The sequence below is a fragment of the Limulus polyphemus genome, unplaced genomic scaffold (genome assembly GCF_000517525.1).
Source record: "Limulus polyphemus unplaced genomic scaffold, Limulus_polyphemus-2.1.2 Scaffold1353, whole genome shotgun sequence".
Taxonomy (NCBI): Eukaryota; Metazoa; Arthropoda; class Merostomata; order Xiphosura; family Limulidae; genus Limulus; species Limulus polyphemus.
Window position 1 is genome coordinate 157,027 of NW_013666963.1, and position 18,504 is coordinate 175,530.

At 33.2% G+C, this 18,504-nt stretch overlaps 1 protein-coding gene across 1 annotated transcript in view; it reads left to right on the forward strand.

Moving 5' to 3' along the window:
* The window catches only part of LOC106463227 (A disintegrin and metalloproteinase with thrombospondin motifs 9-like), a 170,379-nt gene that overhangs the window by 50,288 nt on the left and 101,587 nt on the right, over positions 1 to 18,504 (forward strand). Inside the window, exons 4-7 of the mRNA XM_022390671.1 lie at positions 2,425 to 2,645; positions 3,587 to 3,670; positions 6,084 to 6,208; positions 10,249 to 10,289. Coding sequence (XP_022246379.1) covers positions 2,425 to 2,645; positions 3,587 to 3,670; positions 6,084 to 6,208; positions 10,249 to 10,289 — 471 coding nt within the window. The remainder of the gene's footprint in view (positions 1 to 2,424; positions 2,646 to 3,586; positions 3,671 to 6,083; positions 6,209 to 10,248; positions 10,290 to 18,504) is intronic.

Consider the following 18,504-nt stretch of genomic DNA (forward strand, 5'->3'; position numbering starts at 1 on the left):
CAAACAAACAAACAAACAATCATTGAAAATGTTATAGCGCATGAAGTACATAAAAACAACAGTGGCTATTGAACTACATTAAATTTCTCTAAATAAAGAATTCTGATGTCCTCTGAAGGTTTTAGAATGGTTTTTATCACATTCAAAATATTTAAATTCTTCAATAGCAGTGTGTATAGTTTGTTATTCGAAATCTATACCCTTTCTAATTGAAGCAATTTCCCACAAAACATTTTATTAGAGTTTTGTAGAATTTTATATTCAACAAAGAACTAATAGGTTAGAAAAATCGGCATGAATTTCACTTCGGTGTTCTGAGCCTTCTTATTAGATTTTACGAAGATATTTGAGTAACTAAGGAACTCTGTTTACTTTGATGTAATGAAAAAAATATTTTCATTGATATAGAAACCTGAATTTGCAAACAATGTCTATATCGTTATTTTAATAATTTTATCGGTCAATTATTACCGAAGAAACGTATTATACAAACTTAATTTCTTATTTATGCTTGCTTCTGACCTGGGGGTAATGAATGCCCATGATTTACTCTATTGTCCTGGAAACCTGTAGTGGATCAACGCGTTATAAACTTGTAGATGGTAGTAAACAAGGAGTTTAAGCTTTGTCGATCACAACGTTATGGTCCTGTTATCTATCATCCATATGGTCATAACGTATTAACTCAACTCGTTGTCGAAATAACCAATAATACTGTCGTAATTCTTGCTAAGCCTCATATATTTCAAACATATTATTATCATATAAGCTTAAAAAATGAGGCCCAGCAAGAATTACGACAGTGTCGTTAATAATTTCGACAATGCGTTGAATCAATACGTTATAACCCTGTTGGATACCGATCTACAGGGCCATAACGTGTTGATCCAATGCGTTGTAGAACCAATATGTGATAGACTACGTTATCATTGGCTTATTCGGTTTGTTTGTTTATTTGTTTTGAATTTCGCGCAAAACTACACGAGGGCTATCTGCGCTAGCCGTCGCTAATTTAGCAGTGTAAGACCAAAGGGAAGGCAGCTAGTCATCAACATGCACCGCCAACTCTTGGACTACTCTTTTACCAACAAATAGTGGGATTGACAGTCATATTATAATGCCCCCACGGCTGAAAGGGCGAGCATGTTTGGTGTGACGGGGATTCGAACCCGCGACCCTCAGATTGCGAGTCGAGTGCCCTAACCACCTGGCCATGCCGGGTTTAGATTTTATGGATTTTTAGGTTTGTACGCGACTCTCAGGATTAGATTTTCCATCCAGTTTGTGAATTATCTTCATTCTAAGTCATGGTCCAGTAGCGAAAACAGTGTCTCTTTCTGCACGTTAAGACTTTCATCAAAGGCTGTTTTCAGGTATACAATATATATATATTATCTACTAATAGCAGACAAGTGATAATAAAAACGAAAAAGTTTCACATTATTGCACTTAAGCTTTCCAACACGAGCTGGTGTAGCCAGCACATTAATTATCGAACAAACATTTATGTGGCACTTATAAATCCATTCTTTTGCTTCTGCGAATCAAATAAAGCATATTTAATTTTGAATTACACTGAAGAATTATTTCATTCAAAAGTATGGTTACAATTCAAAATTACGTAGTTTTAAAACAAAATCAAGTCTGAATGACTAAGATCAGAGTTGTATGTATGACTTGAAAGGACATGCATTGTGTTTAATTGTGCCTGCACATCAGAATTGTGGTGCATTTAATATAGGAAATTTAGTTATAGGTTGTGAAATGTACTTCTTCAGGGCGAGAAGATAATCCTTGTGAAATGTACTTCTTCACAGAGAAGAAATAAGCTGTTTTTTGTTCTTCATATTTTGTATACTACATGACGTTTCTGACTTTAATGTAACCTCGAAATGTTTCATTAAGTGATCAAGACGAATTAAACGTTACACAATTAACCAGAGTTTCGGTTTATTCAGATTTTAAATAGCATATTTTGGTTTGTATTCGAAAGTTTAAGCTTAGACATTCTGAGTTATAAAAGTTGTACAGCAACTGATTGATTATAATTATATTCAAAACCATGCTGTTATTTGTATTTTATGACGTGTTCTTTTTGAAGAAAATATTAACACAATACTAATACATAATTATTTATATATTAAAAAGCTATTACCTTATTAAGTAAAGCAGTAAATCTTAATTCCTTAAGTGTATCAAGACGCAACATTTGTTTATTACTGAAATACTGACCACCAAATTAATTCATGAAACATAATTTGTCTGTTCAATAATATTCGAAACTTGTGTTTAGTAGACTTAAAAAAAAAATCAAATGAGTTTTGACTTTTATACAAATTAACATTTTTCTTATTATTAACATATGATAAGGGTTTTATTGAATTCACTTTTAGAAATAAATAGTAAAAAGCATTTTTATTTCAGATTCTGCAAGCCCGAAAAATAAACTAAAAAAGAACTACAAAAACGAGTACCTAAAATCTGTTAAAAAGCATCGTCTTCAGTTTAGAAACGCCACTAACGTTCGCACCAAACGCTCAGTGTCAGTTGAAAGATATGTTGAAGTTTTAGTGGCAGTGGACAGACTGATGGCCAATTTGTATCGTGACAACTTGCGACATTACGTCTTAACGCTAATGTCAGCGGTAAACATCTCTTTATAACTTCATGGTGTCACCTTTAGATCGAAGTTGAAATATAATATGTTTTAACCGTTAAAAACTATGTAATAGACAATATTAAGTGAATTATAGTTGAAAACTGTATGTGAATTTTTTCTTCTGTGAGCACAAAATGTTTTAAGCTTAAACCAGAGAAACGTTGCGTAGAAACATGATTTTGAGGTAATACACATTCAATAGTCAAATACTTCTAATTTGAAATGTCTTAATATATAGTTTTTACTTACAGAAAAGTAAGTTTGAAAAGTGTCTTTAAAGTTTTATCACAAGAAATATATTTCCAAAAGATAGTTGTTTTTATGTATCTTTCTGTGATGGAAAAGCTAAATGCTCAATACCGTCCCCGAAAATGGTTTTAAGACAAGAAATTAAAAGTTCCACTCATTACCTGATATAACATCAACATGACATGTATTCAGCAATTACATAGTATATTTAATTCCATAACATATTAATATTAATTTATTTTTACTCTCCGTATTGATGTCAATAATATTTCGCCAAGTCAATTGCTAGTAGAGTAATCAAACTGTTCTTTATTCTTCAGGCTGTTCTCACATAACTTAATCACTTTGGTGCATGTGGTGTTTAACTTTAAAACATAGAGGAAGTGTTCATTATTAATAATATTTGTAATAACTTTAACATATTTCGTCCACCAGTCTAGCAACTAATAAAGATAAGATGTTTTGTTAGCAAACAAACCTCTCGTTTAATGTGCTCTTGGTTAATGCATTTGGCTTTATTTGATTGCAGTTTAACATAAATTGAATTTCTACTTAAAAAACTTTCTAATTTAACTTGTATCAAAAATACCTTTTAATTCGAATTGGGACATAAATAACTAAACTGTACTGCGTATGACGTTAAGATTTAGTAAGTTCTTGGTGTTTCTCCCTCTGCAGGTTTCGATGATTTACAAGGAACCCAGCCTAGGAAATGTGGTCAACATTGTGGTAGTGAAGTTGGTTACTTTGAGTGACGAAGAGGTAATGAAATATACAGTTGTTTGTGTTTAAAAACTTAAAGCATTGTACACTGCATAAGTATTTTTTGTTTAAAGTTCTGTTGTATGTAGACAGGTAATGCTGTCAGTCACATGTGCTTGCCACCACAATTAGAACAACCACTTACTCCAAAAGAGTTATATTAAAACTTTTTTACTCATGAATCGAAAAACACTAATGAAATGAACTTCAGGTTAAACATGAAACAAAAGCACTTGTAAACTCCGAGTTTCACTTAGTTAAGGCTAAGTAAGAAACACAAAGATTTGGAACTTCAAATTGTAACATGAAATAAGAGTAGTGTTTGTTTAGATACGTTCTTATGATGCTATTGTAAATAACATCAGACTTTCATTTCTTTGAACAAAATACTTTACATTTTCAAGATCTTGTTGAGATCCCTGAAAATCGATGGCAAAATTGTAGGCTGAATAATATAATGGTTCGTTTCCTTTAAAGCTGAAACTTTGAAAAATACTGAAGGGAAAATTAAACCAGTAAGAGTGGCATTATGATAACAAAACAGAAAGAATTGCTTTTTACCTTTCCGTCTAAATGAAACATTTATCAGCATTAATCCACCAATGTGATGTGAACCGCCAAACTTCGATTTGAAAAGTTATGATATGGCAATCGATATCACGTATAGAAGAGATTATTTTAATCTGATGCTCTGAGGCTAATCTGAAAGAATTTCATGATTAACTTTTTACTCTTTAGTAAACACTATTTTACATCTATTTTGGTATACATTAAATATCTTCTATAAATACTTTCACCATCAGAAATGTCGTCACATGCACAAAAAACATAATTTGTTAGTGTGATGTTTCTACCATTCTTGAAGAAGCCCGATCTTTCCTTTACAATTTCTGGACTCAAAGATGAGCTTTTCTTTGGTAAATCGAATAGAATAATTTTAATATTTATTAACGGTGACGAACTTTTGTCTCATAACTTATTAAATTTTAAACAAGTCTTAATAATGTTTTTGTCAGTTTACAGAAATTTGCTACTAAATATTTCAGAAAAGTGAATACCTTAAATTTGAAGGCAAAAACATTGACGGATTCCAAAAGGTTCTTAAACGTGTCAACTATTATTCAACTGTTTGTTATTTACAACAACGGCCTGGCATGGCCAGGTGGTTAAGGCGCCCGACTCGCAATCTGAGGGTCGCGGGTTCGAATCCCCGTCACACCAAACATGCTCGCCCTTTCAGCGTTATAATGTGACGGTCAATCCGTTGGTAAAAGAGTAACCCAAGATTTGGCGGTGGGTGGTGATGGCTAGTCTCACACTGCTAAATTAGGGACGGCTAGCGCAGGTAACTTTGCGCGAAATTCAAAACAAACAATTACTTACTAATTTATTGTAAATATGTAATATCATATTAAGTTGTGTTACTCTACTATCTTTTTAAAATATATAAAATTGTATTTCGAAATGTTTCTGCTACTAGTTAAACTCAAATACGTTACTCATTGAAGTAGAACTTTATGGCTCCCTCAGGTCTCCATATTTACACTGACCTACTTCATACCATTTAGGTTCCAACAGATAAGTTTGAATGGTGAATTTTGCTTAATAAATTGAAATCACATGTAAAATTTCATTGCTTTTAATTATTGGTTTTAACAGTATTGAGTTTAGCTTAAAAATCTAACATTTCTTTATTCACAATATAGTTTCGTCAATCTTATAGTACCATCGCTTGACAATAGTACAATATATAACATGGCATCCTAATCTTTCACGTGTCTCTCTAATATTTAATTTTAATTTATAGCATATTATTCGAGCACCTAAATAAATGAATGACAACTGACTATAATGGAAATTAGAATAGATGTAATGATTTATTTTTTGAAATGTTTAAGTATTTAGAAAGAGCAAGTATATATAGTTTTCTTTTCTCGGTACATCTTTGCCCATCCTAGATATAGTATACTGAAAATACAGAATAAAACAGATTATTTTTTATCAGCATTCTTTGAATTTTTCGATGAAGAAGGACATTTTAAGGATAATATCAAGGAATCTGAAACCACAAAATTTTATTCGGTGATTATTAGAATTTAAAACACTAAAAGAATATACTCTGTTAAGAGAGTATACTGATTCACAGAGGGACAAAGTATAACAACACCTAATTTATATAATCATCGTGAGATATTCGTTCTCATCAGAACATTATACATATAGTACATTCCTACATATGTCATCCTCCATGTCATCACGAGAATGTAATCTTAGAAAGAGTGCATTTTTACACATTACTTTATCGTGTATTATAGTACATTCCTACATATGTCATCCTCCATGTCATCACGAGAATGTAATCTTAGAAAGAGTGCATTTTTACACATTACTTTATCGTGTATTATTATTGCAGAACAAGGATATCATCCACTCAAGTGCATCCAAGACATTGCGCAGCTTTTGTCGTTGGCAGCGGATCAATAACTATGAAGACGATAGTCATCCTCATCATCATGACACTGCTGTGCTACTCACAAGGTAATCATTTTTAATTTACATTGTTCCTGCTTATTGGTGTTACACCCAAAACATGTCTTATCTTATATGGGGTATTTGTGCTTGTTTTTGATCTACTCAGCAGGTTATATTTACCTGTTTCACTTACTTAGTGCTTTATCTTATACATATTGCGAACCATGGTGTATGTTCGTCTGTTTTCCGTTTGTAAAGCTGCGCACGCAGGCAAAGCTCAACATTCACTTTTGAAATGACGGGAGGACAGGCATGAATAATGTTGATGCCAAATTTTATTTCGCAAGCAGAATATTCTACATTAAACTGATAGAAATTAATCACACTATCATTCACATTTCAAAATGTGACGTAACTTAAATAATCAAAATCTAGAATTACCGTATATTATTGTTGAGCGGCTCAAGAACAAAGGCTGAAGCATGCAACTTTTATCTGTGCAAAAGAATTTGTACAGGTTTACGATCTTTCGACATCCGTTTAAGAAAAAATATCATACTACGTACAAAACACTCCAGTACTTCTAAATCAATATATCTTTTTTTACACTAGTTATGGAAAAGTGAAATTCATTACACTTTCAGTTATCATAACAGTATATTTACTTTTATCTATTACTGGTACCTACTGCTGTGCTTCTTGCAGGGTAAAGTTTATTTTTGTGTTTTACTTAGACTTACGTCTTTGTTACTTACATGGTAAGATTTACATATCTGTGTTACATATACTTACTGTTTTGCTACTAAAATAGTTACTTATATAACTTACTCATGCTCACAACTGTGCTTTTTACAATGTTATGTATACTTACTCTGATACAAACACATAGGAAAAGATTATGCTTGCCAAAGGTACTCACACTTGCTACTATTTCGTGTGTTTTAAATTAATTAGGAAGTTTTTTTCATCTAATGGGACAGGTTCTAAAAGAGCCTACGTACAAAACCAATGCTTAAAGGAGAAGTACATTACTCTATCTACCTTTATAGGTAAACGTTATTAAATATTTAACACTAATAAATCCCATGTATAAAACCAAGAAACGAAAACGTTATAGCTTGTATATGCGTAGTAGAACTGAAGTTGAAACTGTAATCTGTAAACACTTAAACACGATGCACTTCTTTCTACAGTATAATGAGCTACAGTTTATGATGGATATGATGTCAATTTTAAACATATTTAGGGAAAGCACATTGTTGTTTTTGCACTACTAATTAGCTTTAATTTAGTAGTAACTAGCGTTGGCTAATTAAAAATATACACACATAATCTAGGATTTAGTTGACAAGAAATAATTAAAAAGTTTAAGTAACGAATAAAAGAGAATAAACCAGGTGTATAGCAAAAACATTCAAGTCTTTGTTATAAGGAAGAGTAAAAGTTGATGGAGAAAGGTAAAATTGATTGAAAGTTAAAGAGTTGAAGTAGAGTGAAACTGAATTTAAAATAAAAGAATCGACTTTAAAACGTAAATATTAGTCAGTTGGATCTACGGACATGTCTTACTGGTGGGTCACAGAAAACAGACAGAAACTACAGTAAAGGCAAATGGTTCTAAGAATCATATCGTAAAGAGGAAATAGAACTAGGTAACTAGACTATAGTCACATGAGAAAGCAGGAAAAACAATTGCTGTCAACAACAGATTTAATTTCACCAGGTAGACAAAGGAACTGAAATAATTACAATTTAATCTATATTTACGTGTATCTTATAGGACTATTATGTTATAATGTGACGTGCTACAGAACTATTACTAAAAACGACGATGACGTACACAGTTAGGCGTTAAACTGCAGTGGTTGACATACATACCTGTAGCTTTCTGTACAAAATTCAGCTTCACAATGTCTAAAATTATACAATCTCCAATTTCGCGAATTTAATTCCTTACTTCCACTATTTACATAGCTTGTTCTAATTTACGAAATTTAATACCATCTTGTATACAATATTATAACGTTACTGAAATATAGAATGAATTTAAATATAACGTATGAATAAGATGGTCAAAGTTGTGGCCAATTTGTCAAGCTGCTTGAAAAATGGAATACTCAAAGCAATTGTTGTTAAGCGACTCAACACTAGGCTTTGTTTTGTGATTTTTAGTATGTTACTCTAATTCATTATTGGCAAGTGATTAAGCTTCTTAGTCAAATTAATTTGTTAGCCTAAAATCGCCGTGTTATTAATCATGTGCGGTATCATAACAATTCAGAACGTAAATCCTTGTAGAATTATCAGATATTCATAAACAGTTTAAACTGTCTGTTTAAGAACTGAGCATCCTTTCCACAATGATAGTTAGACTAAAAAGTAAATAGTGTTTACTTAAATTAAAGCGTAAAAGAAACAGAATAGCATATTTGGCGTCCATAGTCTCCAAATGTTTAGTATGTTGAGCAGTACGCATATAACAGACACCACTTTCAGTGTTAAAACACCTATACTACGGGAGCCACGCGTTACTAATGTAGAGACGATATTTGAAAATCGTATGCATTTTTCCAAGGGAATTACAAGGCATCTCACATTACAAATAGGCAAGACTGGGTATAGCCGGACAGTGAATCCCAGGATTTACAACTTGCGTCCCATTTCTGCTAAAACTCACTTCACACTTTGGATCTGTTAGTGAGCTATAAGTGACGGTTAAAACCCGCTATTTGGTCATATAACAGCAGGCCAAAAATTTGTGGTGTGTGCTGTTGACTAACCGCTTTCTTTCAGTTCAAAATTATAGAGAGCTTGTTTCAAACTTTGCTCAAAATTGTGAAACAAACCAAATGAATAGGCAACGCACTGATTTTGATTTACCTGTCTAATGAAAATTTTGACGGTCGTGGATACTTATGTTGTTTGATGTACTAAGAAATGTCTCGTTCAAAAATTATAACTGAATTGAATTAATCAAAATAATGCATAATATACAATTATTTCTCAGTTCTTCATGCTGTATGAAATACTAATAGTTTAAAAAGTCTTATGAAGGTCTTTGTTTTATGAGAGACGAAATCCTAAATCTACAAAACCATTTGTTTTAATTCTGTATTTTTCAAACTTCTCGGTGTTGTATTGCATACAATTATGTGTTATCTTGAACATCCTTACTTATTGAAAAAATCTTAAATACTAATAAATCATCTATCGTCACATTAGATTTTGGCAATTATTTACTCGTCAGAATTTTCACGTCAATAAAATGGAGAGTATTTATACGATATGTTAATTTTCATGTCTTCTTACTTTGTGCTATTTGTAAGTAGGGTTTATAGAAATTGTGACATTTCAAAGTGCCTACCATATTATTTGAACCGTTATACATTGTTTTTGTTATTGTACAGAACGCAAATACCTTACTTACTTATGCAACAGCTTCTTTATAAAGAATAAAACCTGTATTTTAAAATCGTCTATGTGATCCAAAGATCTATTCTATTACTTAATACCTCCATTTGTGGGTCATAAAACAATATATGATTTTTTTAGAATTAGGTATCTATTAAGGTCAGTATTAAAAGATATACACTCTTTAGGATTATTAATATTTGCTTCTTGACAGCACTCCTGACATTTTTTTAACAAACAGTTTCCACGATGCCCTTTTATCATATTTAAGTGAACCAAAATTCTACTGTTAAATCTAAGTATTTTATTTATAATCTAGGCTTAAAATTCAAGTTGTTTATGAGTGATACATTAAGATTTAAAATGTTGCAAATTCACGTCCATAAAATTACTTATGAGTGTCGTAGCTTGAAAGTACCAGAAACTCGGCCTCCAGATAACGATATGATTGTTTACTTCTGAACCAAAGAGTTGTCGGATTATAAGTGTCTGAATGTAACATTTGATAGCGTAACATACATGAACAAACCATATAAGTATTTTTTTTATTATATCATAAGACGTAATGAAACTGACAGAGAATAATTCGTAAATGGTTTGTTTCTACCAAATTGCAAGAACTTGTTGGCAAATATTTTAGTTTTAGGTGTTTGTAAGCGTATATTTTCTTATGATAATTTTTCTATTTTCTCAAGGGAAGATTTGTGTCGAGTTACGAACTCCTGTGACACACTCGGTAAGTATCGCTTTCCTTATTCTCTGAATCATGTTATTAGTTCAACTTTTTTATATCATACTTCTTCATTACATCCTAAGGCCTGATGAAAAAGTAACATTAAGCCAACAATTTCGTTTTTAAGCTACACACGCAGTTTATGTTAAGTAGCTGCAATGTCTAATTTTTAGGGTATTATTGAAAGTTGAAGACTTGCAGTTTATTTTTCAGAATGAAGTATTAAGCTAGAAATGCTTTCCAGTCTAGTCGCTTTTTTTAAATATGTGACTAAAGTATTCTGTCTGTTTTCATAAGCTAAATGATAAGAGAATATTATTTCAAAATATTTTGCCCTCCAGTGGCACAGCGCTATGTCTGCGGATTTACAACGCTAGAAACCGGGTTTCGATACCCGTGGTGAGCAGAGTACAGATAGCCCAATGTGTAGCTTTGTGTTTAATTACAAACAGACATACAAAATCAATATCTTATTTATTAGAAAGCTCAATTGAAATTGCTATTTAGAAAGTTATTAGAAACATTATTCTGTTTTTCATAATCCAACAGTATTTTAGAAAGTCAAAATTTAATTACTTTTTAAGTTTATATAAACTGGTAATTGTAAATGTATCACAGCGAGATTTTCCAAACGTTAAACAAAAATTTATTATTATGGTGTATCTTTTCACCCACACATCTATCTGTTATTTAAAATTGTTTAGTGATTTTCATTAGTTTCTAGTCAGAGAAATTATATTTAAAGCCCACTGCCAGTCACTGTTCGCCTTTTTAACATAGTTTTCGATTGACCCCAGGGTGGTTTCTATTTGTTGTTACGTATTAGAATTTTAAATGGTCTGAAATTGAGTTAAATGATACTTTAAATTTAGTAGTTAAATTGTACTTTGGATTTAGTAGTTAAATTAAAGCAGATGTAAAGTCAGTTTACGATATTTGTCAACAAGATTGATACACACCGTTTTCGTTTTTAACACAAATACGTTTAAATATACACACAACAATTCAATTTACAATAACAGTTATTACTAATAGTTATTACAAACAGTGATTTATAAACAAACATTTCACAAACTTTTAAGCAATATAAAGTCTTTCTTTTACTTTAAGTCTGGAATTTCTTCGATATCTTTTCGAGGGTTCACGATGAGCGAGTTAATTATTAGGTACGATTCGTTTAACAAAAAAGGGAGCTAGCTAGCCATGTAGTTCTCGCTGATCACAGGCCTATTAGAAATTGAGTTTCCACCGATGGCGTTAGGTCATTTACCGGCCACACACGCTGAGCTCTCCACGATGAATTTATATAACGTTTTCGTAAAAATACTAATGTCGGATGAGAATCCACTGAGGTTAAATAGTTTGTAATGTTCAAACTTTGTAAATATTCCTGATCAAATATCTGAAGTTTTCCGATTCATAAGCATTATGACAATCACAGTTATAGCTTTCGAAGTTTATAGCACACTAACTATAGCGAACTAATAATAGACACTCTCTTTTGGCGTGTCGCGTTGGTTATATTTATAGGCGTGGGAAGGTTTTCTAGAAAACTCAGATTACGTAATAATACATTTAAGCGTTTACGTATACACATATAATAACAAATTCTTTATAACTCCCTCCTTAGAGAATTAAAAATTGGCTTCAGACAATTTTTAACTAAGATATTATATATATATATAAACATTGGCAAGAATACATTATATATATAATACATTATTCAAAGGATTATACAACTTCAATAATAATTACAGTATAGAACACAACCAATACAAATCACCTTATGATCATAAAATTTCATAGTACATGAAAGTACATCGGGAAAAATGTTGTCAACCCTTATTACATGAATTATCTCCAAACCATATTCTCATAGTGATAAACTGCAATTTAACAGCCTTATATTTTTTGTTTTGTTTTTGTATGTGTGTTTTCTTTTCTCTCTCTTTCTTTCTCTCTTTATCTGTTTCTTTCTATGTTTCTTAGTTTCTGCCTTTTTCGTTTTTCTGTCTTTGTCTTTCTTTCTTTCTATTTGTCACCAATATATTTTGCCCTCATAATCGTGACATTATTTCTGACCAATCATTCCAGAATTTTTAAACCAGTTTCTGTCCTGTAATGATAAAAACAATACTTACAACTTACATTAATATATGTAGCACTGAAACGGGCTTTTTTATACTTACATCTTATTACCATCGATAACAAACCCAATCAAGGAAAGAAATTTTCCATCAGTGATCTCAAACATTTCAAGACAGAAGACATTTCAATAAATATCTGTTCAACAACCAGGCTTCAAGTATATGTGTAAAAGTCATCCAGAAATGACAAGAACTTGATTTAATGAAACATCAATGGACACGCATCTGAATGGAAAAAAAATGAAATAGGTATTGGAAATAAAACAGAGAGATGTGCAAAACTGACCAATGACCATCAGTTTGAGTTATTCAGCAATAATTAACAGCAACGTATTTAAAGAAAGTTCAGCAGCTATAAAGAAATAATGGGATGAATCTTTGCAGCTTTGAAGTAGCAACTCCAATGATGTTGAAGATTTACTAAAAACTGATGGCAGTGACCAACAGAGGCGTACAGATGGGTCCTAATACACTGTGGCATTTCATTAGGAAAGTGCCTAGTTAGCCAGTTGTTTATGTTTCAGCAGGATAATGACCCTCAAACATATGACCAACATGATAAAAAAATCTACTGGGAGAAGAGACAAGTAGTTGGAACACAAAAACTTCAGCCAGGATTTACTCATAGTTTAGGTTTGAAAACCATTGAGAGTACTTGGCCTTACCTAAAACAAAAACAAAAAACAATCAAGCAACTCGTGAAAGTGTCTGCCATGATACAAGCTATGTTAAAGAAACTTTCACGCACTTTAATTAATAACTTCTATGACAGCATGGTTTTCATGTGTACCACTCTTACAAGAGCAAAGACTTATACACAAGGTACTCTGTGTCAAGTTATGTATTGTAAGGCTGTATACCTAATTAAGTTTATGTGCTTAATGAACTGAATTTTAAAACCCGTAATGTAGTTTGTTTTACAAATGTGTTGATATTGATCCCTATTTCTGTATACGAAATTGCATAAGTAAATTTTGAATGAAATCTATAGTATTTGCACAAGCAATCAAATAAAAATCTAAATGTGAAAACAATGTAAATCCCTCAGATTGTCAATAGGTATGTATAATTGTTGAGATGTCACAATACATACCTAAAACAACATTAATTATTTCACCATCCAGTGTAATCACATAAAACATAGCTCACCTTACCTGATAACAAGGTAAATGTATGTACAAAAATTCTTTACACACTGAAGATCATAGTTGTATCTTAAACCCTATACAGTTCTCTTCTTGTCAATAGTCCACTTAGGCCAATTCAAATGCTTTAGAATTCAGTTGACAAGTCAAACTATTTTTCTCTATTTCTATCACATTTGTATCCGTGTATAATTCACTTTGATTGTCGCGTGAGTTCCCGCAGTTGTATCCTGAACTTCCAATAATCTTTTTTCAAAGTCCATACAGGCGTTTCAATTAGTTTAGAACAGCCTTTGACGAGACCAGTTATTTTCCTTATCTCTTTCAAACTGTTAATCCCACTCTAACATATTAACCATTAAGCCATTCACTCTCATGATGATTAACTTCTCTTTGATATGACTTTACTTTTACTCTGATTTTGCTCGTCTGGTCACAGCTATTCATACGTGTATCACTTAGGCTTTCTAGAAATCTCCATAGCCTCGACATCAATAGATTGCAAACATAATGTTCAATGTCCTCGACATCAATGAATTACAAGAAAAAAAGTTATTAATTAGTAATACTACTTACACTAAACAGTCCTTTATATCTGACAATAAGCCCATCTTCAAGAGAAATATTTAAATTTTTTCACTAAATACTAAGCTAATATACTAAGTTTTCTCATATAGTTTACACTAACATTTGCAGTTTCTTTGTCTGTCTCCTCTCATGTATGGGCCTCATATTCTAAGACAAAGTCATTATGATGGTCACACCTGCAACAGACATCTTTCTTTCAATAGCTGCACCCATTAGGTTTTCTTCTTTTCCAAAATACTTATTCAACAGATTGGCATGGTAGGTCCTGGTTTTCCCATTCATATTCACCTTGTAGTCCATTCTGTTGAGTAATTCCTGTACTTCAAAAGGTTCTTTCTACTGCAGGATGAGTTTGTTGTGGTCTGTAGGCAGCAGAACTAAAACCTTCCATCCGACCTTGAAATGTCAATTATTGGCCTTCTAGTCATAGTAATGCTTCTTATTGTCTTGAGCCACATACAATTTCTGTCAAGCTAATTAACAGGTCTCCTCCAGTCGGTTTCTGAGGTCTAACATATACTGTATGTGTTCCTTACTTCTGACTCTTCTTCCCCCGTCCATAGCTCTTTCAATATTTGCATCAGATCTCGTACTGTTCTTCCATGCAGTAACTTGAAGGGTGAAAATCCTGTACTTGCTTGTGAGTTTTCTCGATAAGCAAATAATACTGCCTGTCCTAGTCACATAATCTCTCTTGGCACATCTTCTTTACCTTTTTTAAAACCTCTATTGACTCCCTCACAAAGTCAATTACATCTGAGATTGTATGGGGTGATAAAGAGCTGCCGAGTGCTGATGTGTATACACACTTCCTGCATCAGTTCTGAAGTAAACTGGGTTCCTCTGTCACTCAAGATTTCTTTCAGAAAACCTACTCTGCAAAATACCTCCAGGAGGGCTTCCGCCACTCTCTCTGTCTCTATCTTCACCAGTGCTATGTCTTCTGGATAACATGTGTCAGAGTCAACTACTGTCAGAAAATACTGGTTGACCTTGTCAGAAACAGGTGATAGTGGTCCAATCACGTCCACAGATACTCTGCTGAATGGCTCTTCTGTGAGTAGCATCTCTCCCAATGGCACCTTGGCTACCTTCCCTCTAGGTATTGTCCTTTGGCAGATGTCACATGACCTACAGAATCTACTCACATCTTTAATGACTCCTGGCCAATGGAAGTTACTGGTGATTCTGCCTGCTGTCTTCTTTGTTTCTAGGTTTCCACTCACAATCGATTCATGAGCCAACTTCATCACTTGAGTTCGGTATTCTGTTGGTACTATGATCTGTTTAACTTCTGCAGTATAACTGCCTTGATAGATCTGGTATATAAAACTTTCTTCGGGTCCTCTATTCTATAAGTATTTTTCCTCTTTGTCTTGTGCTCAACTTTCTCCTGGGAACTGTCCAAACGTTTCTGCAGTTCTCCTGAGCTTCCTTTAGTTCCTGCAAACCTACATTCGGGATGCCACTTTTTAACACTTGTAGAGGCCTGATGTCTTGTTTGCTCTTCTTTTCTTGACCTTTGGTGATGACTGCAGATGCTTCATCAATTTTCTTTCTGTCTAGTTCCTCCAAATTTCTACTACCAAATCGTATATTGGTACCTTAATACATATGCCCTCAAAATATCCTACATAATATGGAGTATCCACCTTTATTTTTGCTGTGGGAAACTTTCTCACTCTCCCATCAATTAAAACATATAGGGATACCTTGCCTATGACCAGATCATTAGATAAATAGATTGGTTCTCACTGCTGCCCTACTGCACTCACTATCTCATACGACCTTTACTTTCTTGTCTCTAACATATCCTTCACTTACTGGCAAGTTGCGATTTGGTATCACCTCTTCCATTAGTCGTGCACTGATCAATCCTGGAATTGGCACTTCCGTCTTATGATGAATCTGACGTGTTTTCTTTATTTTTTCTACTGGCATTAGCATCCATGGTGTCAGTCACTGTTTTTGTGTTTCTTACCAGCACTATCCCTGTAAATAGCCCCAGCTCCTTTATGTTGAGATTTTATAACAAACATAGCATCTCTCCTCCCTTTTGTCTATTAAGATCCTATCCCCTTTGGTAGACTCTTGCTTCTGGTCAGTAATTATTTGTTTCGAATTTATCTAGATATTTTTTAACTTGCTAGTTATACTCTCTCCATGAGCTTCCTTATACTGTTCTACCAGCTTGATCATCTCCTACACATATTTTTGTGCTCTCTTCTTTAGGAACAGTAGCATGCCAGTTGAAGAAGTTATCATGAACTATTCTCATATTAGTAGATCTGTCAGTCCCTCAAAACTATTTTCACATGCAGCCATGTCAGTGCATCTGGCGAAGTATCGCCATAGACATACCACAAAGTTAAATACAGTTTTTTCGGTGTCAGGATTTACTTTTCTAACGTTTTCTTTTACAACGTTTGATAGTCTCGACATAAATGAATTACAACCACAAAATGAATTTATTAATAATACTACCTACTAGAAAGTATTTTATATATGAAAAACATATATACAATAAATTAGTATAAATACAAAGAAAGTATAAGAAATGGGAAAATAAGTAATTGAATGAAACCAAGGAATTTTCTTCAGGATAAAAATGAAACTTAAGTAGAATAAAATCAAACATAGAAAAATATAATACTAACGTAAGGGTTGAAACCAAATCGGGAAAATAATGTAAACTTAAATTTGAAAGAAGAAATATTTCTAAAATGAATGCCAATGGCAGAACAATATGAATAATCTGTTTATAATGTTTCAGGATATGTCAGTTCTTCAGGATTTGTTCCTTTGGTGACTCAGCAGTACGTCTGAGGGCTTATACTGTTAAAATCTGATTTAGATAAATGCTGTAGGCAGAGCACAGACTGCCCATTGTGTAGCTTTGTGCTTAAAAACAAACAAGCAAAAACAATCTTCAGATCCTGATTTTACTGAAAAAAAGTTTCCAAGGCCATTGTTAATAGGTGGCCATTCTAAGAGGCACATAGTAGGGATATTTGTTTGATTGGCGAAGATGTTGTTTATTTATCTTTTAGATCTTCCTGAATTATAAGAGGTTTGACTTCAAAATTTCACCTTATGAATAATTATTGCTCAGATCTTTAACCTTTCACTGACAATGATAGTGCCAGTTCTCTATGTCTTTCAGCTCAAAGAGTCTTTGGAATATTTCGAGGTGGTGACTGACAGCTCCTGGTTGGTTCAAATTTGTCTTCCGTTCTGGCTAAAAGAGATCGAACATTGAAATCATTATTGAAATGTTGGTGAATGATAGAATGCTAATGTTCCTTCACAATGGAATCTGCAATATTGCGTTGCTTGGATCAATCAAAATTTAAAATCAGATTGGCAGTTTCATTTTCATGTCGCCCCCCCAGTGGTACAGCGGTATGTCTGCGGACTTACAACACTAGAATCCGGGTTTCGATACCCGTGGTGGGCAGAGCACAGATAGCCCTTGTGTAGCTTTGTGCATAATTAAAAACAAACAAAAACAAACAAACATTTTCATGTCAAAATCCAGATCATCAGCCAAGTACAAAGTATTATCATTTCTATTCACTGCCAGCCCGGCATGGCCCGATGGTTAGGGCGCTCGACTCGCAATCTGAAGGTCGCTGGTTCGAATCCCCGTCATACCAAACGTGTTTCGCCCTTTCAGCCGTGGGAGTGTTATAATGTGACGGTCAATCCCACTATTCGTTGGTAAAAGAGTAGCCCAAGAGTTGGCGTGGGTGGTGATGACCAGCTGCCTTCCCTCTAGTCTTACACTGCTAAATTAGGGACGGCTAGCGCAGATAGCCCTCGTGTAGCTTTGCGCGAAATTCAAAACAAACAAACTATTCACTGCTAGAATATTGCTAACAATGATTTTTGTTCTCTGATACAGGCATTGTTATTTAAGTATATTGTAATAGAAATGGTCAAAATATGAGCCATTCACTTGGGAAGTGAAAAATGACCAACTTTTCATGATGACGAGAAACCCACTTCAAGTAAATATATATACAGTAGAGACCGCCGATATGGGTATAGAAAAATTTTATTTGAAAAGCAAAAAAACAATTAACAACGTTTCGACCTCTTTAGATCATCATCATGTCGAGAATGAATTTTGAACAAGTGACCGTTATTGATCACGTGTCGTGGAGACAACAGCAATGATAGGTGTAAAATTATAGGGGGCGTTGTAAATATTTAACCTATTATATAATGGCTGGAGACGGCTTGAATTGGTAATGAAGAAAAACTTTAATATAACAGCAAATGTACAACGTTTCGACAAGGTTTTGTCATCATCAGGTACAAGTAATTGATGATGAC